At 46.4% G+C, this 26599-nt stretch overlaps 1 protein-coding gene across 5 annotated transcripts in view; it reads right to left on the reverse strand.

Annotated features, from left to right (window-relative positions):
• Nucleotides 1-43: 43 nt before the first annotated feature.
• satb1b (SATB homeobox 1b) overlaps nucleotides 44-26599 on the reverse strand; it is a 41733-nt gene continuing 15177 nt past the window's right edge. For 2 of the 5 annotated variants that reach the window (XM_049729574.2, XM_049729573.2), the window contains exons 3-13: nucleotides 25232-25408; nucleotides 25024-25150; nucleotides 22906-23029; nucleotides 18395-18506; nucleotides 17744-17821; nucleotides 16184-16707; nucleotides 14601-14813; nucleotides 12889-12960; nucleotides 12587-12745; nucleotides 2845-3060; nucleotides 44-2356 (exon numbers count right to left, since the gene is read on the reverse strand). In XM_049729574.2, coding sequence (XP_049585531.1) covers nucleotides 1796-2356; nucleotides 2845-3060; nucleotides 12587-12745; nucleotides 12889-12960; nucleotides 14601-14813; nucleotides 16184-16707; nucleotides 17744-17821; nucleotides 18395-18506; nucleotides 22906-23029; nucleotides 25024-25150; nucleotides 25232-25408 — 2363 coding nt within the window. In that variant the 3' untranslated portion in view covers nucleotides 44-1795. The remainder of the gene's footprint in view (nucleotides 2357-2844; nucleotides 3061-12586; nucleotides 12746-12888; nucleotides 12961-14600; nucleotides 14814-16183; nucleotides 16708-17743; nucleotides 17822-18394; nucleotides 18507-22905; nucleotides 23030-25023; nucleotides 25151-25231; nucleotides 25409-26599) is intronic. The other 3 variants (XM_049729577.2, XM_068651825.1, XM_049729575.2) reach the window with 3 other exon arrangements.

Raw genomic sequence — 26599 nt, forward strand, 5'->3', positions numbered from 1 at the left:
AAATATGTCAAGGACCCCAAAAATATATAAGACAAACAATAGCAAGCTTTCACTGTGGCTTTTATTCATGAAAAAAAAAAAAAAAACAGCAGAACATCAATAGATGGCCGGCAAGGACCGACTTAACTTGTACGCACACCGCGGCGGTTACTAAACAGGCGACAAGCGTGTGTAGTGCACGCTGACCACCCCGCCGGTGCGTCCCGAGTGCTCGACACACACTCGGCACGAAAAAGATGCAGAAGAAGAAGCTGATTGAAAGAGAGGCACCACAGACTTTTCTCTGCTCAGCACAATTGCACTCTATTTACATTGATGTGTGTGCGTGTGTGTGTGCTATGTACACTTTTACAAACATCAAAAGTCCGATGGCCATCTTTTTCGAGAAGAGCAAACGCTTCGAAAAGTCGGAATCAAACGAAAACAAAGAAAAATCATTTGTTCCCCACAATTAGCTCGTTAACCAAAAAGGAAGACGCACATGATTTCCACACAGATTGCATAAAGTTTTTTTTTCTCTCCCTCTAGACGCTTATTAAGCTTATTTGCATGATCCTTGTAAAAATTGCATACAACATGAAATCAGTGCCACTCGCTCTTGCGCTTTTTTTTCCCTCTTCTAAATCGTTCTGGGATTATAGGCCACCTTTAAAGCACATTTCTGCTATGGAAAACTTTTAAGACACTTTGTTGTTGTCCGTCCGTCCGTGTATAAATAGAAAAAAAGATGGTGGGGTAGAAATGTTGAAAAGAAACAAAACATCAATTACATTATCAACACCGCAAATAAATAAGATGGCGTCATTCACATTTCTCGTGTGTTCCAGTGGCAAAAGGAACCGTGTGGTACAAGGCATTGCTGGCATAGTTTGATCATATATATCACATCTATTCATTTATACACAGACAGTAGAGAGAAACTTTTCCTTAGATTCTGTTCCATCGTCAGCAAGCCCCACAGGAGTGTTGGCCTGGTGATCGTCATCATAATATTAATACGTGACACATCTTTTAAGGCCTTGTCAAACAACTTGGTCCTTATTTTTGAAAAAAAAAAAAAGAAAAAAAATCATTACGCACGTAAAACACCAAAATCGTCCTTGGAATCAAGAAGTGGGTCAAACCAGTGTCAATTTGTCTTGCCTGACTGAATTAGAAGCTCCAAGACAGAAGGAAAGGAAAGTCAGTGCGCGGACGCGTCCACACGTACGTTTGAGTAAGGGGAACAAACATTTTGAAATTTTGCTAAATAATTTTTTTAAATACTTTTTAAAGTCATCTATTTCTTGCGGGGTGGGGGTGGGTATAATCTTACAAAACTCATTTATGTGGACAGACCAAAATACTAAACTGAAATCGACGACGTGTGGACACGTCCAAAAAGATGAGTGCAGTTAGCAGATCTCTCCCCTTATGGTGTAATTGCCCAAATCATTTTTAATTTACAAATATAAAATGCAAAAGAATATAGTTTTTTTTATTTTATTGGGGGGGGGGTCTATGTAGATTGTCAGTCATTGGTGTTGTGATAATTTGCAATGATTTAATCAGAAAAAAAATTCAGAAAAGATTAAATTCTTGTTGATTTTTCTCATTTAGATCATACGTTCCAAAATGACTCGGGCACTTCCACTACTAGGATAAAGATGTACTGACGATTTCCACATTTTTTTTTTGTGCAGGTTTCAAAATGATGCCAGAAGAGTCTTTACAGTGAGTCCTACTCATCGTCATTATAATAATACAATACTTTTACAAAATGCAAAAATCAAGAGTCCAGCCCGGTCGGTAACGTTTAGTCATGAGCTTGCTCCATAACAGGGGTAGGGCCTCCACGACCCAGCTGCTCCTCTGTCTTGACCACAAAGGCGTTGGTCTGCGTGCTCTCCTCCGTCTCCTTGAGGACCTCGCCAGGCTCCGAGGGCTCCTCGTCCAAGGCGGCGGGGCTGCTGCCGCCGCCGCCGCTGCTGCTACTGCAGCTGCCGCTCCTGGCGCCGCTGTTGGCAGGGGAGCTCTCCTTGGGCCCTTTGGCCGGCTGGCTGACGTAGAAGCGCTGGTTCTGGAAGAACTTGATGATGGTGAGTTTGGGGAGGTCCAGCTGGGCGGACAGCGTGTGGACGGCCTCCTCGTCCGGGTACGGGCCGACGTCCTGGATGAAGCTCTGCAGGATGCCAAGCGCCTCCAGGGAGATCTTTCCGCCGCGCGACTTGACCAGGCTGCGCACCACGTCGTCCTCCGTCTCGGCCGGGGAGGCGGTGGAGGGCTGGCGAGGGGGCAGGCGGGGGCCCGAGGGGGGCTGCTGAGACGGGAGCGGCTGGGACGGGTGCTGCAGGGACAGGGCCGATTGGTGCTGAGGCTGTCAACGAGAAGCACCACGTTAGAAAATGATTCAAGCTAATGCTATACTGACAGTGGGGCTGGTGGGGAAGCCATAAAATGATATTTTTACCAGAAAAAGCAACATGATTTTTTTTTAAAACATACAACACTGCTCTTGAGTGGGCGAGCGGAGCTGCCTGTTGACCCGTCCAAACGCTCACGCTTTGATTTGAATGAGTGAGTGAGTCACACCCTGGACACGAGATGTTCCACAAGCGTGTTTGCACAACACTTGATGCAGTTAAAAAAAACAAAAAAGTTTTGCAGGATAAAGTCATGTTTTTTTGTTTTAAACTATTTTTCAAGATGTTTGGTTTTCAGACAAAAAGGGGTAAAAAATATTTTGGTGATTATTTTCAAGAATGCAGAATAAGTCATTTTGGGTGAAAATAAGATTAGGGAGTGGAAAAGGTATATTTTTCCAAGAACTGAGATGTTTTTTTTTCCACCTATCAGTTAAGTTACCTGCAGCTGGTCTGCCGAGATGTGTGAGAAGTGCGGCGGCCTGTCAGCGGCGTTGTTGTGATGTTGCTGCCCGGCGCTGCTCTCCTGCTCGTAGATGGCGTCGCGCTCGGCCTGCGACAGGCTGAGGAAGCGGCGGATCATGGACAAATTCTCCCACAGCGTCCGGTTCTCCGGAGACGGATCCTCCTTCCAGCGCAGAAGCTCGCACAGCCAACCCTGCAATCGAGGAATAAAAAGCGCATGGTCACAAAAAGTCCTCGTACAAAAGTATCGGGACACTTGTAAATTACAAGAGAGAGAAAGAAAGACTATTGTGGGGAAGTTCTTGTCATTTTAGTCCAATTCCCAACTTTTTTTCACCACTTATATGTCCGTTAAGAACATTAAGGACCAAACCGGTTTGGTCCGAGCGCGGCCGTTGAGGTAATCTGGCGTCCGGTGTTCGTCACCGCCGGATTACATAGGCGGCGCTGGTTCGCTCATTGGCTCGCTAGCCGGCTCGTGCACGCTCTCACGTGCACGCCCCGTCGTGGCAGCCGAGCACACACGCTGCACGCGGGAGATAACTCAGCATTTTGCGCGTCCCATTCCAGATCCTCCCGTAAGCCTCATCAAACCGTAGAGGGAGGAGGAAGAGGAGGAGGAGGCGGGAGAAAGAAAGAGAAAGAGGGGCCATAAAGCCTCCGTGCCCACCTTGTTCCTTTGCCACATTTATTGTTGCCTTTTTAATTTGCATGCAGAGGGATTTGGACCGTGCTCCAGTTGGGCCGTCTGTGCTTTCAGCTGATTCGGCAGTGAGGGAGGAGACACTCACACAAACACACATTCACGCACACTTGTCTTGTCCAACGCGAGCCTGTGACGGCGTAATCCAACTCAAACACTCTGCAAAGCAGCAGGATTAAACCCAAAGTAGCAGAGCCAATCAAAGCCCACACGGCGGGAACTCCCCTTGCCTGCCAGGAAGTCCATTTCATTAAACGCTAAGTATACGCTACATCTAGTAGCTCGCAGGTAGACACGCTTAAAAATTTTTTTTTTTTTCTTTTTGTTGTAACTTGTATTTCCTGGATTTAAAATAGGATCCAAAGTCATGTGTGGAACCTGCCCCAAAACTTCCCGGACCTCGGAAAGTTACTAATTTCAGTATAAAATTCCTACATTTAACGTTTGCAGTTTTTTTGTTTGGTTTTAAACAAAACTGATTCAGTTCCAGAAAGAAGGCAAGCCCTAGAAGGCGTTAACCCAAGCTAACAACAGCTACTTAGCTAGCTAATTACGTTCCAAAATAAAAAAACTTTGAACTGTCACACCAATAAGTCACGGCATCTCTGACAAGCTGTCGAAAACAAAACATAACACACGGCACATATCGCGCTCATTATCCAAGCGTGGGAGTTCCCTAAAATTAATAACAGATTCAAGTTCAAGGAGTGAAGTTCTCACGGTGCCCGATGGTAGAAAAGAAAACAGGAACCAGTTTAGTGAGGACAAAATGATTCACCGGTTGCCGTGCCTATTCCTTATCGTATTAAATCTGAAGTTTAATGACTGGTGTGAGTTTGAGGTTTTATCAAAAGTGAAGATGACCTAGAGAGGCATGAATTCCTCCACCTATAGACAAGTGATGAGCTCCCAGATGCCGTAAACAGGTTCATCCCAGCAATAAGCAGCGACAGCTCGGGATTATCGTGCGATATTGGCACACACCTGCCACAATATTGCACCGTAATCCTCTGGGTCACCGTCATCTAATTAATAAAACGGGGGGCGTCAAGAAAGCACAATGCGGACTTCCCCCCCCCCCCCCCCCCCCCACGCGTGACCGAGTTCACGCCGACGTAAAAACATCAGCGGGTCGTTTGTGGTTCAAATGGGACAATAGTGGAATTCAGGGTGATGATGTGGAAGAGGTGAAGTCACAAGCTGGCCAATGACGTACCCACACACACACACGTACAGTCTAGTATAGACACACACACACACACAAACACCTTCCCATCTAATCTCATTTGGTCGTTATCGGCTGCATCAAGCTGACCTCGGCCGCCCGCCGGATAAATGAAATAAGCCGACAGATGTCCATCAGTTTGCCGTTTTTTTGCTAGACATAGCCGTCTGCTCGTTCAAGTCACACATAAAGAAAGGCGAGCGATCCGAGCCAAAGATAGAAGATGAAAGCTATGACATGGCATTCTCTGAACTCTGTTGCTAACCAAAATAGCAGCACCCGCGCAGAGTTTTCCCATCTAATCTCATTCGCCCGTTATCGGGCTCATCTGGCTGACCTCGGCCTGCAGGATAAATGGAAAAAAAACTACAGATGCACATCAGTTGGCTTATTTTTGCTGCTCGTCAGCCCAACAACCTTAGACAAAGTCTTCAATGTGTTGTTTGCAGTCCATGTGTGCTCTTGCTAAGAATGAGGAAATGGAAGGAATGATGAGCTCCTCCAAGGTAAACAAACCAAAAACAAAACAGACGTGTTTCATTGTCTCCTTAGACCTGGCCGAGATCCAAGAGAAGCGCAGTCAGACAAAAATGTTAGATCGGAAAAAAAGGGGAACACGCAAACCGGTCCGTCCCGCTCCGGCGCGGGCTAACGTGCGCCGACTCGGAAATAAGATTCCGCCACAGTGGCCGCCCATCTGCTAAGGACGGCCGCCACATACGCGGCGTGCCATATGCCCATCTCCCGCCACAATAAGCAATAATTGCAGAGGGAAGCGGAGGAAAGGGGGAGGGGCGTCGGTATTTTCGTCGAAATACATCCAGCCTCGGATGAACTGCTTGAGATCATTCAAATATTTATGACTTTAGCGTAGCTTAGCCATGGCCGCCGAAGCCGGCCGATGTGTCAAAGATAACAATTTTGGTGTTTGTCGGAAAATGACAAACAAAGCCCCGAGGACTAACAGATGGGTAAAACTGCACATTGGAATTCGGACTCACCGGCTCCGTCTTCCAGACAGGATTAAATAGTGACTCATCACAATCAACAAGGTGTTGATTTCAAACTAATGATCTAATTGTGTAGAATCAAGAACCTGCCAGGCTGGAGTCTCACCGCGCTACGTGACGAGCTATCGTCCCCGCCAGCGGTCGTGACCTCTCCCCGTGAAAACAATAGTCTGACTTGACAAGAATGACGCGCCACAACTTGCACGTGTCACCGCTCGCTCCCGGCAGAACAATGGCGCGGCGGTTCGGCGGGGCAGGCGGCTTGCGTCACCGCCAATAACGCGAGGGGGTCGGGCGGAGGTTTCGGCAAGCAAACAGAAGCAGATGGAGCATAAAGAATAACCAAAGGCAAATGACCAGTTCATCTTAAATGGAGCACATTAAACATCTGCGTGGCTACACTTATTTTTAAGCACATCTTTTATTCCTGCGCAGCTCACACCAATGTTCAATCACCTTCAAACCATACGATGAACAACGGGAACGGTATCAAATCCAAGCTTTCGTCAATAAATTATTTTTTTGGGGGCAATTGGAGGCGTAATCGCCAGTTTTTTTCTTTAAACGATTAATCGATTATCACTGATGAGTTGTTGACTAAGTGATTAATCGCTGCACCTTTAGTTAACATTACTGTTTATGTTTTTATGAAGTACATTAAAGTGCTATTTTCTCTTTTTAAATGTATTTTCGGGGGGCAATGATAAGTGATTTTGTCAACGGGCAGCTTATTTGTTTGTAAATAAAGCGCAATGAATGTGTTTGGGTTGACGCCGTACGTTCTATTTTGAGTCCCGAAGCTTTTTTTTTGGGGGACGTTGCGGCAGCACAAAAGTTTTGTTGATCGTCTTTTGTGTCGCTAGTCGGGCAGATGGAGGATAAAAATGCACCAACACGGCGGCGGCGATGAAGCAACAACAACAACAACAGCAGCTGCATTTCAAACACACAAACGACGACGCAAAGTCTGATTCCGTCAATTAAGGCGCGGGGTGTGATTTAATTCAAATACGGGCTTTAATTGCTAATATCAAAGCGTAATTAAGATGATAAATCGTGACTGATCTTATTGAATTAGGAGCCGGCAGAGAAGCAGCAAATTGACTGTCAGCTCAATAAGTGTTTGGAATTGGCTGACAAGTTTGCTTCCAGTGTTCATCAAACGCATTTTAGACTCACAAATTGTTCCCAAATATGTTTTTTCTTTTTAAATGCTAATTTAATAATATTAACTTGGAAATTCCCTGTTTTTGGGGCATTTTCAGAGAGATCTTCCTTGATTAATATGTCATAAAGCATTATGTTACTTTTATACCATTCGAAGTATTGGGGGGGAAATAGACTAATGGAAACTATGTTCTCATTTCCTGCATTCAAGTCGCCGCATTGTACAGTAGTTGGATTTTGTTTTATGTTTTAGCACAGAATGGGATCCTTTTAAGTTTTCTTCCAGCGATCATTGAATGCATGTTACACTGGTATGATTAGCCTAACATCAATCTTCATTAGCCAGTCAATGGAGTTTTGCATTACATGTTAGCATGAAGCTAGCAGACTTTAGTTAAACGAAATGTTTCAATATACAAAGTTGTAATTTTTAATTGCCTCCTATTTAGAGAACTGTTCTAAAAAAAAGTGTCTTGTCTCAAGACAGTGAAAAGAGGCGTACGAGGAATCTTTTGGAAAAAGTGTGTTTTAATAAGTTTAAGAGCGTTTTAATACGTTTTAATGTGTTTAAAGTGTTCAGCGGAGGTAGAACGATAATAATAATTTACTGCAATTCCATTTCTTATCCTTTGAAATTTGAACAAATGAGTTTCTTGTGGCATTTAGGTCCAAAATATCAGCAGAGTCCAGAAATGGCCGCTTAAAGGCCCTCCTTGGTATGATGTCTACGCAGGGAACACATTGTGTAATGATTTGAGACAAAAATATGGTGATGATGATGATGACGATGAGGCGTTAAGAGGCAAAGGAGGAAGCAGAGACAGAGAAGAGAGTGGACACAAGCACCATCATGAGCACTTTTATCGGCCTTAATATCTCCCCGAGCACGCGCGCGCGCACGCACACACGTACAGGCGCACGCACACGCAGGGTCGTAGTTAAATTGAAATATTTGCCGGCGTGTGTCACAAGCATGCAGCATGGTAATTATGACAGATCCGATTAGGCGGTTCCGAGTCGGGCGGCTCCGGGCTGCAGGTGCGACCTTGTGCATTCCTGCGTGTGTACATAAAATTAATTACAAGCATGGAGTGGGGGAGGGAGGGGTGGCGAGAGAGCGCGCCCGGGCGGGGCGGGGGCGGCCGCTCCCACGGGGGGCACCCTAATGGAATATTTTCCCTGAGTCTAATAATACAGTTGGTATTGACTTGAGGTAATTAGGGGGATCATTAAAGCGCTTTTCCCGGCGTATTTGCCTGCCTGATCAGATTAGCGGGAATGGGCTTCAGAACAAGCCCTGTGTGGTCTGTCAGGAGGCGAGCGAGCAAGGCAAGGAGAGGCGAGGCGAGGCGAGGAGGATGAGCTAGCTAGTGATGCTAAACCGGTGATGGACGCCGAGTTTGGTGCCTGGGCCTTCAGTAGGGACTTTAGCGGCCTCTTAAAGAGCGTGTTGCAATTTCAACAGCATGGAACATTATCATACAATCCATACAAAAAAAAATATCAAATATACTGATTATTAAAAGAATTCATGTGTGCAGATTGCTACTGGGAAGATTCCATTGACATGGCAACATCGAGGCTGAGAATTGATTGGACAAAAAAATATATATATATAAAATCTCAAGGCCACACAAAATGAGCCATTTCTTTCTTTCTACCTTTTTAAAGTGTCCGCCCAACATACACTTCTACTGGTCAAACTCACGAGCTACTTCTTCCTCTACTGTCCAGATTATTTCCCGCCCGCCCGTGAACAGGAAGTTCCTTGCCACGAGGGGTTGGTGTCGTCCTCGGAGGACGTAGGTAGGCGAGGAGTGACGCGTCAAAGCCGACAGATGGGGTGAGAGGTGGCGTAAGCGAGATGACAGGGGAGTCACAAAGTGCTATGAGCACGATCGGTGACGGCGGGAGGAAAAAGATGAGGAAGATGAGGAGGAGGGGAGAGAGAGAGAGAAAAAACATGCTGGTGGGAATTCCACCGTCCATTAAACAATTTAAAGAGAGGCTCATTTTCAGAGGGAAGGGGAGGATGCCGCCGTTTGCCGGATAATTCATTCCCTAAATTAATTATTCAGACAGCTGCCTCTCTAGTTCTGCAATAAGAGACAATTTGGTTCCCATGGCAACCTAATAAGCAAGCGGGAGATAAATAAATACATGAATAAATTAATAAACAGATGCTGCCTGTTTTTGAACCCCTTCGGGGCTGCCAGCTCTCATCTGCCTCATTTTTTACGGCTCTGCAAACATTACCAGCAAGGTACGGCGACTCCCCGACAACAAGAACGGGCTCGGTTATTAAACGTAGATTATTAATATTGTTGTTGTTATTATTAATGCCGGGCACAAAGAGAACTCTCCTAGTCATGTTGTTAAAAGTCTCCTTCATTTTCAAAATAAAACGACATTTAGATCATTGAGGCCGGAACAGGCCGTGAGACATGACAAAAATAAAAGATAAAAAAAAAATAAAAGATATCTGTCGAGTTGTAGCAAGCACAAAGGACATGCACACTAATATATGCACAGCATTTGGAAATTTGCGTTTAGGGTGATAGTTGACCACTAAGGCCATAAAAAGTCCTTGCAGATGAAACACCCCCGCCCAAAAAAAAAAAAAAAAAGGGAGGACTTAATCACTCCTTTCAAGCCATGATGCCACACAACACGCACACACACTGAAACTACAAATCACGTCGGTCCACTAAAGTGATTCCAACCAATTAGTCATTTTCAAAACAAGATGGCAGCAGTTGCAGCTATGTCGTCACCCTCCCTCCCTCGTTGCCCCCACCCTCCACAGAACGATGGCCGCCCCGCCCGCACCCTTCCCTCCACTCTTGGGACTGCCATGCCAGGCGAGTGCAGGGCGACAGATGGCATAGCCCCCCCCCCGTGCCCCCCCCACCCTCACTCTCAACCTACTCTTCCACCACCTCCCTTGCCCACCCCCTCTGGTGGACCAGATCAGTGCCATTCTGTCTCATTAGAGCCTGGCTAATTAGCGTCGCCTCTTCCAGGGAGAATGAGCAAGGAAGGGGAGGCATGTGGGGCCAGGGTGGGGATGGGGGGGGGTCTTGGTGGAGCAGCTCGACAGTCTCTACTGGTCATTGACAAGTCGGAGGGCTTTGAGCCCAGGTTCCCAGGGTGCTTGTTTTATAACAGGAGGGACTCTGATTCCATCTGTTGTGAAATTCCTCTAAGGAAGTGTCGGGAATGTTGCGACATAAAAGTTGTGTCAAAGGAATGAACGATACTCGAACCTTAGCCCCCCCGCCCCTCCACATCAAGACAACCTGTGTCGCCCGCCCCCCAACCCAATTTTAGCCTGCCAAGCAAACGAGTCGTTTTGGTTTCTGCCAATGACAACAAGGCGCTCGATCGCAAGCGAAAAGCGGCACTGCTGCAAATAGCGATTATTTACTCAACTGCAGATGGGAGAGGCGTCGAGTTTGGCAAGTCAAAAGTGGAGCTTGAATTTTAATTTGTGGAGGGGCAACTGTTTGTGGGAATACCAATCAGACTAAAATAAAGCTTTTAAAAGGCACTTTCTAAACAGTATGCTTCGGTTCTACGGCGTTCTTATTTTTTTGGCATGGCGACGTCCATTGTCCAGTCATAAAAGGTATAAAAATGACCGTTTACCTCCATGCTACCAATGGCAACCCTACCTAAACGGCAGACACGACAAACATATCGGAGCTGTAATTCTATTACGCTAAATCTATTAGTCCAATTTTATGACTACTCTCCATGCAATGTCCCGTTCAAAATGGTCCATCTTGAAGAAGCACAATTCAGGGACGAGGATGAGAGTGGAGGATGGGCCTGACTGGCGGGAAGCCCAGATGGGGGTCCTGGAAAAGAATGGTTGGGGGCAGGAGGGGGGTGGGGGGCCTGGCACAGTTCTGTTACATCAGTGTGTTCGGTTCTCGACTATCCGTGGTGCATATCGGTGGTTCTGGTGGGCTAGTTCTCTCTTGAGTAGAATAGCGATAAACACTAGCTTACTGATGCATGCAACTGTGTGTGTGTGTGTGTGTGCAATATGGACGATGTGCAGGCCTCTCTTATTGTATTCCGCGTGTGTTTCGGGAAAAAGAGGGGAAGGGCAAATGGCGGGGATGTTGGATTTTTGCCATCCTTTTCCCCTCTCAAGGCTCGTAACCATCGCGGGCGGGCCTCTGCCAGCCTTTAACTGCGCGCCCCTCACCCACACATTCAATGTGGCATTTCCATTCAGCGCATTTTAAAGACCAGGGAGTTCTTCACGTCACCTTTCGAGTCCTCACTTCGGTGATTTATAGTCGTGGTAAGTGTTCGCGTCATGAGTCATGGGGATCCATTTCGGAATCGGTCCACCATGCTCCCGTTTGGCACCTTTAAGGCGCAAGGTTGTTGTACGCAGGTAGAAGGGTACAGAAAAAAGTGAGTTATGATACGCTAACTCAAATTGTTTGGCCAAAATAACAGCTTGATATTGATTGGACAGCCATCTCGAACGGAATAACAATCATTACTAGCGCGGCACTCAAGAGAGTGTGAGGAGGGTAAATATAGGGCGCTAAATGTGGGGAAGGGGGCTTCACATTTCCACCCACACCGCGGGCGGCGATGAAAGTGAATAAAAGTACAATCGTCTGCCCACGGCGTGAAACTCGAGCGGAACCTCCTTCCCCCTTCAACCACGCGGGACTAGCCAAAGATGCGTCTCATCGGCGTACTACGTCACGTTTGGAAACTTTCCAAACGTGTTATTAGATGCAAAAAAAGATGCCGTGTGTTTTGACCTGACCAAAGGAACCGCAAAGATTGTCAAGTTGCGAGTTCAGAGGCTGGCGCGGAAGTGGCAATGCCGGCCGGCTGGGTTGGTTGGTTGGTTGGTGGGAGGGTTGGGGGACGGGTTGGGGGGGGCGTACCAGCTGCCCGGGGAGCGCCCATTACGAGATGGAGGCAGCGATAAGTGCTCTCCTAGGCCCCCTTTCGCAGGCATAATTAGCACACTTCTTATCTGCTCCTCAATTCACATTCACAGCCGCCCGCCATCAATGAAGCAGGCGGGAATCGGCGGCCAGACACAAGCGCGTTCCCCCGCAAAAAAAAAAAAAAAGCCTCGTACACCCCTTTCTCCCCTTCATTTTTCCTCCCAACCTTACGTCTTTGAACACAAAAACAGGGGTTTGTGCATCACACTTCAATTTGGTCAAACAAAGCAATCTGCCAGTGTAATCGTGCTAATCAGCAGGAAAAAAAAAATAAAGTCTTTGCAGATATTTCGAGATGATTCCCCCACCCCCGGTGATCTATTCCCCCCTTCCGCCGCCTCGTATTTTTTTCATCAAATGCAATTGTGGAACTCTTCCAGAGTCTGTGAAAATCTTTAATAACGCATTTAGGGTTTGTTTTTTGGGGGGGGTCGGCTTTGTCAAAACGCTAAGTGAGGGGGTAGCGGTCGCACGCCTTTGCCAGTTTTTAACGAGCGTGTGAGGGCAATCGTCCGTGTGGGAAGAATAATATCAACAATTTCAAATCCTAAGCCTTCAATTAGAGGCTCCCTGTGTGTGTTTTTGTAAACTGACGCCTGCCTGCCTGCGTGTGCGTGTGTGTGTACCTGGCTTTTGGAGGCGGCCACTTTGGCAAAGAGCGCCTGAGAGACTTTGGCCCTCTTCATCTCTCCCTGGATCTCGTCGTAGATGTTAGAGTTGATGTTGAGGATGCAGCTCTCCGTTTTGCCGTTCCACTCGCTGGGCAGAGGGGATGGCTTCACCTGCTCCCAAAGGAAAAATATTTCAAATTGATTTGATTCTGCCAGTTTTATTAAGACACCAAACATGTCAGGAAAAAAAAATACAACTTAAAAAAAAATTCTCTTCATTATTTAGAATATTTTTATGATTATTTTATTTTACTCACAGGAGAAAGGCCCACGGGAATGCGAGGGTTCCAGTCTTCGGGCCGCACGCTATTACAGTCTTCTCTTCGTGGCTGCACAAAAGACAACAACGCGGCCATTCATTTTAAAGACACACACACACAGACACACATTTTGCCAACAACACTTTGATATGCTGTACTCTGTGATTTTGTTCTGGCGTGGAAGGATTAAACAACAAAATCAAATCATCTTCATTCAAGGCGTGCTGCTTCTTGACGAGATTCCTTTGACGAGGCAACAAGTTGCCTGATAAAAACGGAAAAACTATTAGCATATGAATCATCCTCATATAAGCGTGATGACGGGTTGGACCATCGAGGATGCGTTCGTGGTTTCGGGTCGGGCCTAGGGCGAGAGGTACAGTGGTACTGGAACTCGTCATTCAGAGTTAAGTGTTATGGCGGCGGCGGTGGCGCGCACGAGCGCCGCCGCATACCTCCGCATGTGTTTTTTTACAAGCCTATAAAAACCTTCCTCTGTTTCGGCCTCAATTGCCACCCTGCATGATTTATGGGCGCATATTCGCACCATATATGAGAGGCTGGCAGATGGCCAAGAGTGTGTGTGTGTGTGTGCGTGTGTGTTTTTGCGAGAATTGCCTCATGTAGGTCTACACGAGAGATGTCAGCATGCTTTAAATCACGCGGCTAAATTATATCAGCCCACAGATATTCCACTGATGTTGTTGATTGGAGAATAAGGCCGCAAATTAAAAAGGCGGACTGCATTTCATGGCATCACGACATCGGTTTGACAGCTTTGCTAAACAAATTTTTTTTGGTAATAATAGTAAAAAAGACTACTGCAATAAAAAGATGGATCGAGTCAGTTGTGTTTTATTGCTAACTAGCGAGGCGGAATTGGCATCGTCGCGTCAGACTGGTATTGACGTTTATGAATAAGTGGAATCTCGACAAACAGCTTTCTTCTTTGACTTGGGTGTTCTCTCCCGTTGACTGAACTGACGCTTAAACACAGCGAGTCCGAATGTGAAGATGAGCTTTCAGCTGCAAAGTGGAAGCGCGGCTCCACCGCTTCACAATCACACTTTTGACTTTCTGTGACGGTGCGCAGCCATTTAAAAAGAGAGGGTTGGGGGGGGGGGACGGTTTATAGGCAGGCGACTATGCGAAAAACAGGACAGAGGAAGTCATTGTGGGCTGTTCTCGGCGGCAGGATGCTGCTGACAAATGCACTTCTCCTCGCACGTAGTGTTCCTTTCAACACGGATCACTGACTCGAGTTGTGTAGTTGTACATTTGGGCTTAATACACTCGAGTGCACAACAGCTAACTGGGGGGAAAAGAAAAAAAAAAAAAAGCACGATCGCTTTCTTTGCGGGAGATGTAGAAGACTATGAAGGGCCGAAAGGGGCGAAATTAAATAACCATACCATGAAATGTTTAATTAAAAACACCATCAATTAATTCACTGCTTAATTTATTAATTAAATATAGATTTAAATAGATCAAACGAATAAATGTGCCATTAAATAATGAAATGTGTTAGGAACCGTCATTAATTAAATTTCCAATGATTATATAAATACATATTTCTCAATTTCATTAAAACTTGCAGTGTTTCATGAATTGAATTTATGGTAAAATTCTCAGATATTTTTCTATTCCGCCAGATATATTGGATTCATTTCCACCAGTTACAAGCGGAGAGAGTAATTGAACGGCCTCACCTGAACAGGCCGGTTTGGGGGTGTGCTGATGAGCGGGGCGGCGCCCATGGCGGACGCGGCGGTCAGGCTGCGCTCTCTCTCCTCCTGGTAAATCCGGTCACGCTCGGCCTCGGGCAGCTGCAGGAAGTTTTGCATGGCGCGCAGGTTAACCAGCAGCGACTGCGAGGCTGTTTTCGGGTCCTCTTCTTTGCGCAGGATCTCAGACAATAAGCCCTGTGGCGACACACGGACAAGGAACGTTCATGAAAAACAAATTAAGAGTAGTTGTGGGAAGTGGTCGGGAGTTGCAGGAATTGCTGGCTACTACTGGTTTTGTCCAAAGTCTTCAAAGAAAACTGGTCAATCGTACTATCCAGAAATCAGACTCTCAAATAACATCAGAGAAACCCAAATTGGAGTGAAACTGGTTTCCAAGCCCTGCGAGCAATCTTGGACATATTCTTAGAAGTGTGACACAGCTGGCAATCAGCATGTCCTCTTGTTTACTGGTAAATAGCGTTCCGCGGCGGATGATTGGCCCTTTTTAGGGATCTCTCGGTCACACGCTGAGCAATTCTCTCACCGTCAATAGGTGTGATTTGCTATGAAAACAATTTGACGGAGGCAATTTGTGCTGATTTTCAGCCACTTGTGAGTTTATTTGTCAAACCGTTGGGCGGTGTAAAAAGGAGAACGTGTTCTCTTAATAAATGTCCACAAAAGATGGAGACTCTTCAGTGCAGAATTATACACTGGGCCCTTGTTATTATTCTTGGATCAAACAAATTGCAATTTTGAGGGATTCCCCAGAAAATAGAATTAACACAAACGTAGCAAAAATAATTCAGACCCTCAAGGCAGTTGCATTTGGCAACATGAAATTTGGTAAGCGTGTCTATCATGAGTAGATCAAAATATAAAGTCTCAAGAAGCCACAGGAAGTCCGCCATTTTGGTTACAAGTGGCCATTTTTGGTTCAAGTTGGTCAACTGGGTTTTTTTTCTCGTTTTTTTCCAGCCCCTGAAGGTGGTTGCTCGGCATGTCTATCACGAGTAAAAACCCACAAAAAGCCTGACAAGAAGTTACCAAACTTGCCATTGAAGTGCCATTTCTTGCCCAATAGATTTTGTCAAGAGCTTTCTCATAAAAACAAAAAAAATTCCATCTCAAGACCAATTTGGCAAGTTCCGACCAGGCAAACCTGATGGCTATCAAATTTGCAGCACGTACGTCAGACATCTAGATGTCTGACACTCGATTGTAAAAGTTGTTTTTTTTTTTTTTCATTGCGTGTGGGCGGAGCAGGGCAGCCACATTTGATGACTTTACATAAATCACATCCTCAGCTCCTCCTTAAGCTTCCCTAACACCACCTACACCAGCTTTTATTTAAAAAAAAAAAAAAAAAAGAGCTAATAAATAATCCCCCAAAGACAAGCTCACAAGGCCACATTCTTCTAGCAGGACAGATAACAGGTTGTTGTTTGTGTGGGAGATGGAGGAGAAGCTCGACTAAAAGATTTTTATCATGTGTTTTTTGGGGGGGGGGGCACGTCGAAGGCTTGGGGAATCTTAATGGAAATTCAAACAGGCGTTGGACTCACCTGAGTTCTGTTGAAGGCCACTCGGGCAAAGACGGCCTGCGATATGCCCGCCCGCTTGAGCTCGTCTCGGACCCACTGGTAGATCTCGGAGGACACCTCGGTGTTGGACCCCACCTGGGGCTCCAGGGGCTTGGCGTGCGAGCTGCGGTTGACGGGCGGGTGGTTAAGGTACTGTTGCGACAGCGACTGCTGCGCCAACAGACGGTTGACGGCGTACTGCTGGTTGAGGATCTGCGCCATCACCAGCTGCTGGTTGACCAGCTGGGGGCTGATGGGAGTGGACACCAGGCCCGGGTGGTGCAGGCCGGGGGGCATCTGCCGCCCGCCCGCTTGACCCCCGCCGTGCTGCGGGGGTGGCGGCGGGGCGTGGGACAGCGGGGGCACGGGGGACGAGGGGGTCTGCTCCGCCGTGCTGCCCGGGATGGGCTGTTGTTGCTGCTGCTGCTGCTGCTGGGAGAAGCCCAGGTGGTTGTGATTGTGGTTGGAGCCGGGAGGAGACAAGTCGGACAGGCCGTCCATCTCGGCTGGAGGGACGACGGGAAGAGGAGGACAGGAAATGAAGACGTGAAATTCTAAATAGTAAATGCACTAAATAAATGGGTGGGAGGATTCGTAATGGAATTTGGGGAGTCTTCCTTTGCTTTGTAGATTGTGAAGGAACCGTATCTGGCTGTGAGGCCACGACGGCAATTAACGGGAGGAGTTTGTTTAAACGCCGATCTTAACCAGCTGCATCCGCAGATGACGAATGTTTGTGCTTTTATCTTTGGACGTGAATGCGGCCTTTTCAAATTTCAGTGAGGGGGCCGCATTCATACGTGAACACCTCCACACTCGGCATTCACACATCCTGATGAAAACGCCACTCCGACATACATTTTAAGCAGATGATGAAGATTAAAAAAAAAACAAAAAAAAAAAACACGTGGAACATTTCCAAAAATACGCACCGTCGTCGCGCCAGTTTCTCGACTGTCAGCGAGCACAAAGCGAGCGGCCGAGATGAGTCTATTGAGCGTTTGTCAAAAACAATTGATGACGGAGGGGAGGGTGACGGGGGTTAGTGGGAGGAACAACAACAACAACAAAACAAAATCATCCTGGTAATAATCACGTCTTCTTTTTCCCGTAATCCCCGCCATTCCCGGGTCTCTGATGGCATGACTTGTATGTGAATGTGTGTGTGCGTGTTAGCGCTGGGGGGCATTGCCATGCAAATTGAATAGAGAAAAGGAGCATGCAGTCCCCGAAAGGAGGAGGAGGAGGAGGTCCTCCTGTGGAATGGTGCCACAAAAGGGCCCCGGATTAAAGACACAATGGCAACGTGATGTGGGCCGCGGGGGTGAAGAAGTGAAGGAGGGGCTGAGGTGACGTGAGAAATCAGTCGGGATTGAAAATTTTGAATATACTCGTTCCACGATCAATACAACTCCAAAGCCACCCCGGTTGTCATAATCGTACAAATATTTTAGAAAGAGAGTATTTTGGATAAAAATTCAGAAAAATGTTCATACATTTTAGCTTTGCCAGTGGGTGACACCAAGTGTGGTCAAAACATACCTAGCGCATTAGCACGGGGGCTCTCGCGAAGGACGCACGTGCCCAGGTAGCCCTCCAGCTGGGAAGATTGACGAATGCCTGCAGGGGGGGGAGAGGGCACACAAAAACACGAAAAGTCAATATGTCAGCCAGGCACATTAATGACCGTGGGAAGTATTGCAGAATAACAGGCAGGCATGCAAAAAAAAAAAAAAAAAAATATTAATAAGGCAAAAAAGTTTATTAATAAATTTGCTACGATTCAATTTGTGTGCCTTGGGGGAAACAACAGACGTGAAGCAGTTAGCAGACCCATAGATCTTAAACAACTCAAGTGTGAGGGATTTTAATCCTACAATGACCATTTACCATTGGCTGGGAAAAAAAAAAAAGAAAAGAAAGCCCCCCCCCCCCCGTAACCCTCCATTTGTTTTCAGCGTGATTGGATCAAATCAAAGCAAAGTCAGCTCAGCTGCTAAATAGTGCGGCGTAATCTCAAATTATTAGATAACAAGATAAAAATGTGTCGGGCCGCTTCATGTGACAGCAGCCGAGACAAAGACGCACTTAGTCAGATAGTATATTGTATTAGTGCTTGTGTGTGTGAAGGACAAAAGTGTGTGTCAGATTTTTTTTTTTTTGTAAAAACCCACCCCGCCCGGTTCTGCTTACCCATCATATCCTTTGTCTTCTTGAAATGTTTATACCAGCGCCCGAATTCTTGACACTTTGCCGCTGACACATTTGCATAGTAAGTGCTGTTGACAATGGAGGAAATCATACTCTGAAAGAGATTGATTGAGAAAGAGCGAGAGAGAGAAAGGGGAGGGGAGGGGTGAGGGCAAGAGAGTGACAGACAGTTACATTAGAATCCCGACGCGGACTTAAAATAATTCATCAAATATTTGTGAAACAAATCTGAGAACTTAAGAAAAAAAAAAAGTTCACAGATGTGAAGCAGTTATCAGACTTATTAATTTTGTGCCAAACGCATTCCAGTGGTTCTGTTTGGTGGCCCCCCATGCAACATCGATGTGAAGAAGTTGTGACGGCAAAAGTGAAACACATCAGGCATGCAAGCAGATTGGGTGGAGAACAACAAAGGGAAATGACAAAAGGCCTACTCTGCCTTTTTATCAAATGCCACAAGAGTTTGTCTGGAGTTGTTTTTTTTCCCTTGTGTTTAATCATACGGGGAAAGCTGTGCATCTGTTGAGCACGGAAGAAATCTTTACCTTCACAAGGCGTATGTCGTCGTTTAATAATAATAATCGCAGCAGCTGGTTCCGTTTGAAACCAATCTGTTGGCGACTCGGACTTGAAGGAGTTGGCGGGTCGCGGAGAGCTTGTCGGCCGCCGGACCCGCGCCTTCCTCCTCCTCTTCCTCGGAAATTAGCAAAGAGGTTCTTCTTCTCCTCCGTGGCGGCTTTTCATTATTAAAATGAATGTTTGAACACCTCGCGGGCCTCCGGGTGAATATCGAGGTTGGCGTGCGGGTGGAGGGAGGGGGGGTTAGTTTTTGATCATCATACATATTCAAAAGAGCCCGACCATCTGTTTTCAAATTACAGGTATATGCCGTCTTTATCATTTTCCGTAATGTATGCGTTGGGGGGAGGTTGCCGGGGAGCGCGGTAAGCTCCACCGAGACGCTGATGATGCTCTTCAGCAACAATAGGAGATGATCCCCCGCAACTCCTGACCTCCTAGTCACCCCGTTTATTTTTACTAGGAGGAGTAGAGGCAATCCGGGTCATTTGTGGTGTTTACAAGAAGCCCTGTTAGCAATGCAAGGCTAACCGGTGTTAGCAACAGAGAAAGTTGGGATGCATTTCAAGAAAAATATTTCGTGGCAACAGTGGTGAAGGGGCGTCTCAAAAAAAAAAAAGGAAGATTGTTGTGGCCTGATTTAATTTCTGACACAAGGACAGTTGTCAGGAAGATTGCTAGTCCTACTGGATTTGTCATATGTTGGATCAATGTATCCCAAGCGACACCTGGGGAGGGGAGGGGGGCCAATTAGTGTCGTCTGGGTTGAGGGGGGGGGGCTAAAAAATGGAGGCGAGCGGGATGAGGCACATTCGGACATGCGGCGTATTACAAAGCCACCTTTTGTGGCTGGTCTGAAAAGCCTTCATTCAATTTGAGTTGAGCTGAGTGGAGGGTTAGCAAGGCAAAATATTCCTTTTAACGCCTCATCCATTTATGCATGACGGCCTTCGTTTTCGTCCTATTGGAGTTTCGCCTTTTTATCTGGGCTTTTAATGTAGTGAATGCTGCTGCGTCCACCGCTACCTGGCTCAGCCTGCCCAAATTCCCCTCCAGCCAGCCATCCATGTTTTATTTACAGTGTATCTGGGCTGAGGCTCCCTTCGCTCTTTCTTACTTCCCCCCCCCCCTTCTTTCCGCAATGCTTTTCCAAGGCTGGCTTACCCTCGGCGCCATCTTTGACACAGATGTTCTAATAAACGCTGCTCATTAATCAGCCCTCTCCCTCAATATATCACGCCCGGGCTCTCTCGCGGGGGGGCCCGGCCTCGTGATTGCGTGTGTGCGACACACAACAACAACAACAACAACACAACAGAACCCTGTGATGCCATCTCGGCACCATTGGGAAGGTTCTATTACATGTCAACAGGTAACGTGGTTCTGCACCTGTGTGTGTGATAGCCATCTGCAGCTCACTGAGCTTATCAGCAGGACCAGGAAGTGGCACTGGGCGACTATCAGGCCCCAACATCTACTCTGTTCCCCATCTAGGGAGACAGGAAGTGTGTGTGGCGCAGCGTCTCACACACATACGGGCAGATTAGCACACCTACACAATCGGGCACATGCGTTCCAATTCGGGCAGGGAGCAAAACTGCATTTGCCACCTCGCCAACATCGCAGCTCAATTATGGCATCCACCTCAACGGGGGTGACCCACAAAACCCTCCCCCCCCTCCCCAAATACATAAACGCGCACACACATTTACACTAAGATGGCATTTTGATGACTCTTTGCAGCTGGCGCATCGGCGTGTGTCTGAAGATTGGGGGGGTTGGAGCTCGTTGGTTGCCATAGTTCCTGTCCAAGTGGGCAAAGCGGGGCTGCCAAGCTTGGTAGCGACCAACCACATCGCTAAATCCTGATTGGCTGAATGAAGCGAGTGGGATTAACACGCTTTTAAGCCTTCAGTGTAGCGGTCGTGGCTAAACACGAATATTCAATTCGTGGACATGACACCAATGACTTTAGTCCCAAGGACTGAATAATTTTGGCAACATTGTTTGGGGGAGGATAAGGAAGGAAGTCGGAGCACGCAAGGATGGGGAGAAGAACTTCAAGACAGATGTGCGACCACTAGCGCACTGTGCCGCCATTTAAAACAAACAGCTAAATAAATAGTCGACAAATAAAAGGTGGCCCCCTGAGTGGTGCTTTCCAACTTCCACCGCGGTTCAAGGCAACAGAAGTTGAGCCAAAAAAACGTGTCGGGTCAAACGGAACCCTACCGAGATGACAGATGGCAAAAGCACGGAGATGTGCGCCGGCCGCATCGATTGCGGCGAAGGTGCGAAGTGAAAACAAAGCAGATTTTCTTCATGACCCCAGGTTGCGGCGCTGCTAAGCTAAACACAAGCTGTTGCCTCTGAATAATAAAAAACAACTAGGAACTTCACTTTGTGTTTTTCCGCACTTGGTTTATCCAAACCATGCCGATCGGCTGTTGCTTTGCTAGCATGACTACACGACTTGAAACAAAATGCAAATAAAATGTTTTTATTGGCAAAGCTCAATCGGAATCTTCTCAAACAACTCCCCCTTCCATTTTAGCCTTTTCGGGTCAATCTGGCCTTTTCCTGGAGTCCATCAAAGGTCAATTCATCTTTTGAGATTGTGCTCCCAAATATACGAGACAGATGGGCGACCTAAATTGCACCGAATTTGAAACGCTCGTAAGTCATTTCCGCAAATTCTGAAAACTATAAACCACACGCTAAAATATTAGCACCCAAACATACAGAAACAGCTCTCGCTACAAGCTCAATAACGGACATATTGTTATACAATAATAATAAAAAGAAGAGTTGAAGAGATTTTTTTGCACTCACTAGAGAACTCAGGCATTCTTCAATTTAATTTAAAATCGGTGTGTGTGTGTGTGTTTGCCTGTGTGTGTGTGTACTCTCTTCTGAGCCTTCTTCACATATGGACCGTAAACAGGGTGATTACCAGACTGGGCTGGGCTCCGCCTGAACGCCACCCAGGGACTCTTTACATCATCAGCGCACTGCTCATGCCCGGCTAAACACACAAACACGCCGCCGCATTGCTAAAGAACACACGTACACACGCATACAACAACCACACACACACACACAGTGCACGAGAGGGTCTCCAGGTGACCGTAGGCTAGCCTGAAAGGAGATGGGGTAGCACATATACTGACAATATGCAGCACAATGAAATACACTTTGGACTCACGCATTGCACAAACTTTGCATCGACACACACATGCACACACACGTTCACGGAGAAATATGGCCGTTTCATTCCATCGAGTCCAGAGCTGCCACCGTGATATAGTGACTAGAGTGCCTGTTAGTAGGATATATGCACACTCAACACACACTGTGTGTGTGTGTGTGTGAGTGTGTGGCTATTGCAGAGTAACTCACAAGATTTTGCCAACAACAATATTGTGATGTCGAGATAATGGAAATGGATCAATTGGAAGAAAACCATCTGATGCCAGGAAGAGTGCCGTAAACCACAAGCTCCTTAAATTGGGGTCCACATAACATGTAAAATATATGACGTGTATTATTGGAATGGGCATGGATGGAAGTTAAATTGATGTCGTCTAAATATGTGACTTTTTTTAAAAAAATTGGCAACTACACAATTGATCAAATTTAGCCAGTTCTCCGAAACCAAAAGGTTTGTGAACCACTATAAAAATAAAATGAAAAAATCTGTTGACTGTTCATTTTTGTGGGAATAAAAAGCAAATATGTGCTTTCATTGGAAAGCTAATGGAACAGATCAAACTCAGGGCATTTGATAAAAATGTAACAGTAAGTCAAGGACACAAAGTGTGTGTGTGTGTACTTTTGTGCAGCATAGCTGGTCTATTGGTTGCTCTTAGAATATGTTTTAAAGGGGGGGTAATAAGCAGACTGGGCTTCAGCACCTGTGATAAGGGGCATTCTTTAGCCAGAGAGCTCTGATTCATGTCTTTGAGTAACTCCTTGAGGGCGTTTCTTACTGTAGAGTGGCTCCATTGCTCTGGTGGCAGGTCCTCCAGCTTAGGACAACTGCGGAGACAAAAAAAAAAAAAGTAGGGTAGGAGATGTGGGGAGGGAGGGCATTTGAGAAGACGATAGGAATAATGAGAAACAATTCAGATGGAGAGCAGGCAGATAGCACTGATGCTATCTTGAATTAAATTATAGGCAGCAATTCAATGTTCGACATGATTTAATCTTCATTAAAATGTTAGGACAATTCCTTGAAATGTGGGATAATAACAGCCGTCTTTGAAATGGGCGGAATAATACAATAATGTCACATGACGCTCAGTAGTTACGACATGCCCCTTCGCTAAGCTAGGAGGGTCAAAGTGCAGCGCGTTTCATTTGAGTGGACGAAAAGAAAACAAAGTTCGATTTTTTTTTCCTAAATGTTATACGCTTTGACGTTGACCTCATGGGTTAGGCAACAAGCAAGTTACGACTTTATGTCAATATCTTGGATGAGAACGTCGCCCTCCCCAACATGGCCGACACGTAGGGCATTTCATTAGCCGGCTGCTACAGTCCGGAGGTACTTTCAGGAGTGCATATGACAAGTACAGTATATTCCAAACGGGATATACAGCATTGGTGGGTTTGAAGTGGCAGACTGAGCTGTAAAGAAGAAGCACCATCACCACCTCCTCCTCCCCCCCCTCCTCCCTCTCTCCATCCTCTCAGTTTTCCTGCTGCAAGCGCCCCTCCAAGACAGACAGATTTCATTTGGCGCATCAAGCAGATGCATCTGGAGATTAGTCGCTCGCTCTCTCCCTCTTTCTCTCTCTCGCTCCCTTGCTTTCATATTCTCTCTCTCTCTCTTGCTCTCCTGATTGTTCTGATTAGTTAATTACTTTATACAACACATCTGCTGGATTGATGCATGAATTATACATCAGCTGCATGTGGCCGCCGCCGCCGCCGCTGCTATTATTTTGTCTTACTTCTACCTTCTCGCCGCGCTCTGCCAAAACATTGGCTACATGTCTGCAGTAGTCAGGTGGGGGACGAGGGATGTGGATTGGTGGGGGGGCGAGATAATGGGGGGGAAAATAACAACAAGGCGCAGGAAATGTACGCACAAAGTAGATTAGCGTGTTAGCTGATTCCAAATTGGTGTCGTTTTTACTCCTGTCGGGGTAGCCGAGGGTCTAAGGGTGTTAAATTTAAGAGTTTGACGACTAGGACGAAAATGTATTCGCAATAATTTATGTAACACAATATATGGGGGTGGGGAAAAAAAATACAAAAGAATTTGAGATACTTGCTTTGATGGACAACGAATTAGAACCATCAAAAGGTCTCTGTATGAGTCAGTAAATTCATTTTAAGAATTGCGTTGGAATTTGATAGATATGACCACATGACACCAAAGAATTGCTCTGAATCACATGAAAGGGGGGAAATTCTTTTTTTTTTAAAAACCGTCTGTTCACTCAATACCCTCCATTTACGTTGTCAAAATAAATAAAAATCATTTTTATTTTTTAAACGTTATCAAAGCTCTTTTTGTGCTGGCCTTATTTTTTTTTTTACATAACAGGCAGAGGCTTTGAAGTAGAATGTAGATGTTCGTCAAAATCCTTAGGAACGAGCTCAAATACGGGCTCGTCTTGTGTCGTCCAGCGGTACACACTCAATGCAGGTATGCGACACACACGCACACACAGACGGGCACCCACAATCATCCAAGTGGCACCGGTGTTGAACCAGTGCCAGCCGCATGCTAAGCCAGCGTAGCGTTGTGGAGGCAGGTCTCTAGAGATCTGCTCTTCCATTTTTTCTGTCACTTCTCTACCTCCTTCTGTCTCCCATGTTCATCAACAAAGACACACACACACTCGCTCGCACAGCAGCAGGAAAACAGAAGGTTGTGTTTATTTCCAGCATGCTGGCCTTGAATGCATGGATAGCCATCCTCCTCCTGCTCACTTGTGTCTCCCCTCCGGGTTTTTCGAGCTACCGCAGCAATTTGCGTTTGTGTGTGTGCGTGTGTGTGTGTGCACGTGAGCGCCCCTAACCTGTGCAGCTGGATCTTGAGCGTGACCACGTGGTAGACATCCTGCAGCATGTCGGCCACCGTGGCGTCAGGCGCGTCCGTCACGTATGACAGGGGGATGGGGTTCCACTTGCCCACCTGAATCATACCTGGTGGAAGATTGAATATGTTTCTAGATTTTATTTTGGAAGGGGGGGGTGGATAAGGAAGTGCACGACGACGACGCTTACCTTTGGCCTGGGCGGCTGAGCTGTGCGAGTAGCCTAGCGAGAGCAGCGCCATCTCGATGAGCTGGTTGAAGAGCATGTCCTTGCGGACCAGCACGAACTCGGCGTGCTCCTCCTTGCTGTCAAAATCCAAGGGGTTCTCGTAGTGCTCCACCACGCAGAAGACGGGCAGCATGTTGCCTGCCAGACACACACACACACACACACACACACACACACACACACACACACGTTGCAAACTTTTGAGTGATTGCTGTCTATGCACAAAGGTCATGTGAAGATCATAAAAAATAATTTTTCGTCTTTTATGGGACAATTTCTGTCTTGACCCTGTCGTCCATTTGTGTCGACACCAAAGTGAGAAATTAAAGACTTTGGCAGCGAAAGACGCTGCATAGTAACCCATGCTGAAGCTCATTTATGGAGGAAGAGTACTTTGACAAAAGTTTTGGACCAACAGCAAAGATGTTTCTACATTTGCTAATATTTGATCCCTCCAGACTTTGATATGTCCTACGAGCATAAATTAGCGATCTTTTTTTTTTTTTTAATGGTTCTAGTACCACTTCAAAAGCAAACACAACTGGGAATAATTTTGTATGTATGTTGGCTAGTTCTTGGTGGACCACATTTTGAAATCTGGGGAAGGGCAAAGTTCTTTTATGAGAACCTTCAATGGGCACAACACTGGCCTCTTGTCGGAATACATTTTGAAATCTGGGGAAGGGCAAAGTTCTTTTATGAGAATCTTCAATGGGCACAACACTGGCCTCTTGTCGGAATACCTTTGGATCCATATCTAAACGCGGTTAAAAGTTCAAAACCTGTCTAAATATCTCTATAGCTGCAAAATAATATGAAAAATTCCCTAAATAAGAAAAGTACTTTGAAGCACACTGCGATGAGGTCATGTTCTCACACCATTGTCCTGTGCCCATTAGACGTCCTAATAATTCCCAATCCCTGGCATTCCAGAAGATGCGCGCAGAGCCCTGGCAAAACAATCAATCGGCCCACAGATGCCCGGGAATGTGCTGAAAGGGCTGCTTTTCCTCCTGCCTCCATTTTAATAGATAAAGATCTAACAATAAAGACTGCTGTGTAGGTTCATTTGAGAGGGGCGGGCGGGGGAGGATCAATACCGGCTTTGTTTCCCGGGTAGCCCGCAGACGGGCGGCGGTAAATATTGTTCCGGCGCTCGGACACAATGCCCGCTGTGGGCCCTCTCGCCAAGGCTTCGGCGAGGCCCTTCCGCCGCGGATGATGGAGGTGAGAAATAATCCTCTCTCAGTTGGAGCGCCGCACTCGCAGATTTAAAAAGGGGAAAAAAAAAAAAACGGCACATCCCAGGACGCCTTCACAGCTAACAAC

This window comes from Syngnathus scovelli, chromosome 9 (genome assembly GCF_024217435.2).
Source record: "Syngnathus scovelli strain Florida chromosome 9, RoL_Ssco_1.2, whole genome shotgun sequence".
Classification (NCBI taxonomy): domain Eukaryota; kingdom Metazoa; phylum Chordata; class Actinopteri; order Syngnathiformes; family Syngnathidae; genus Syngnathus; species Syngnathus scovelli.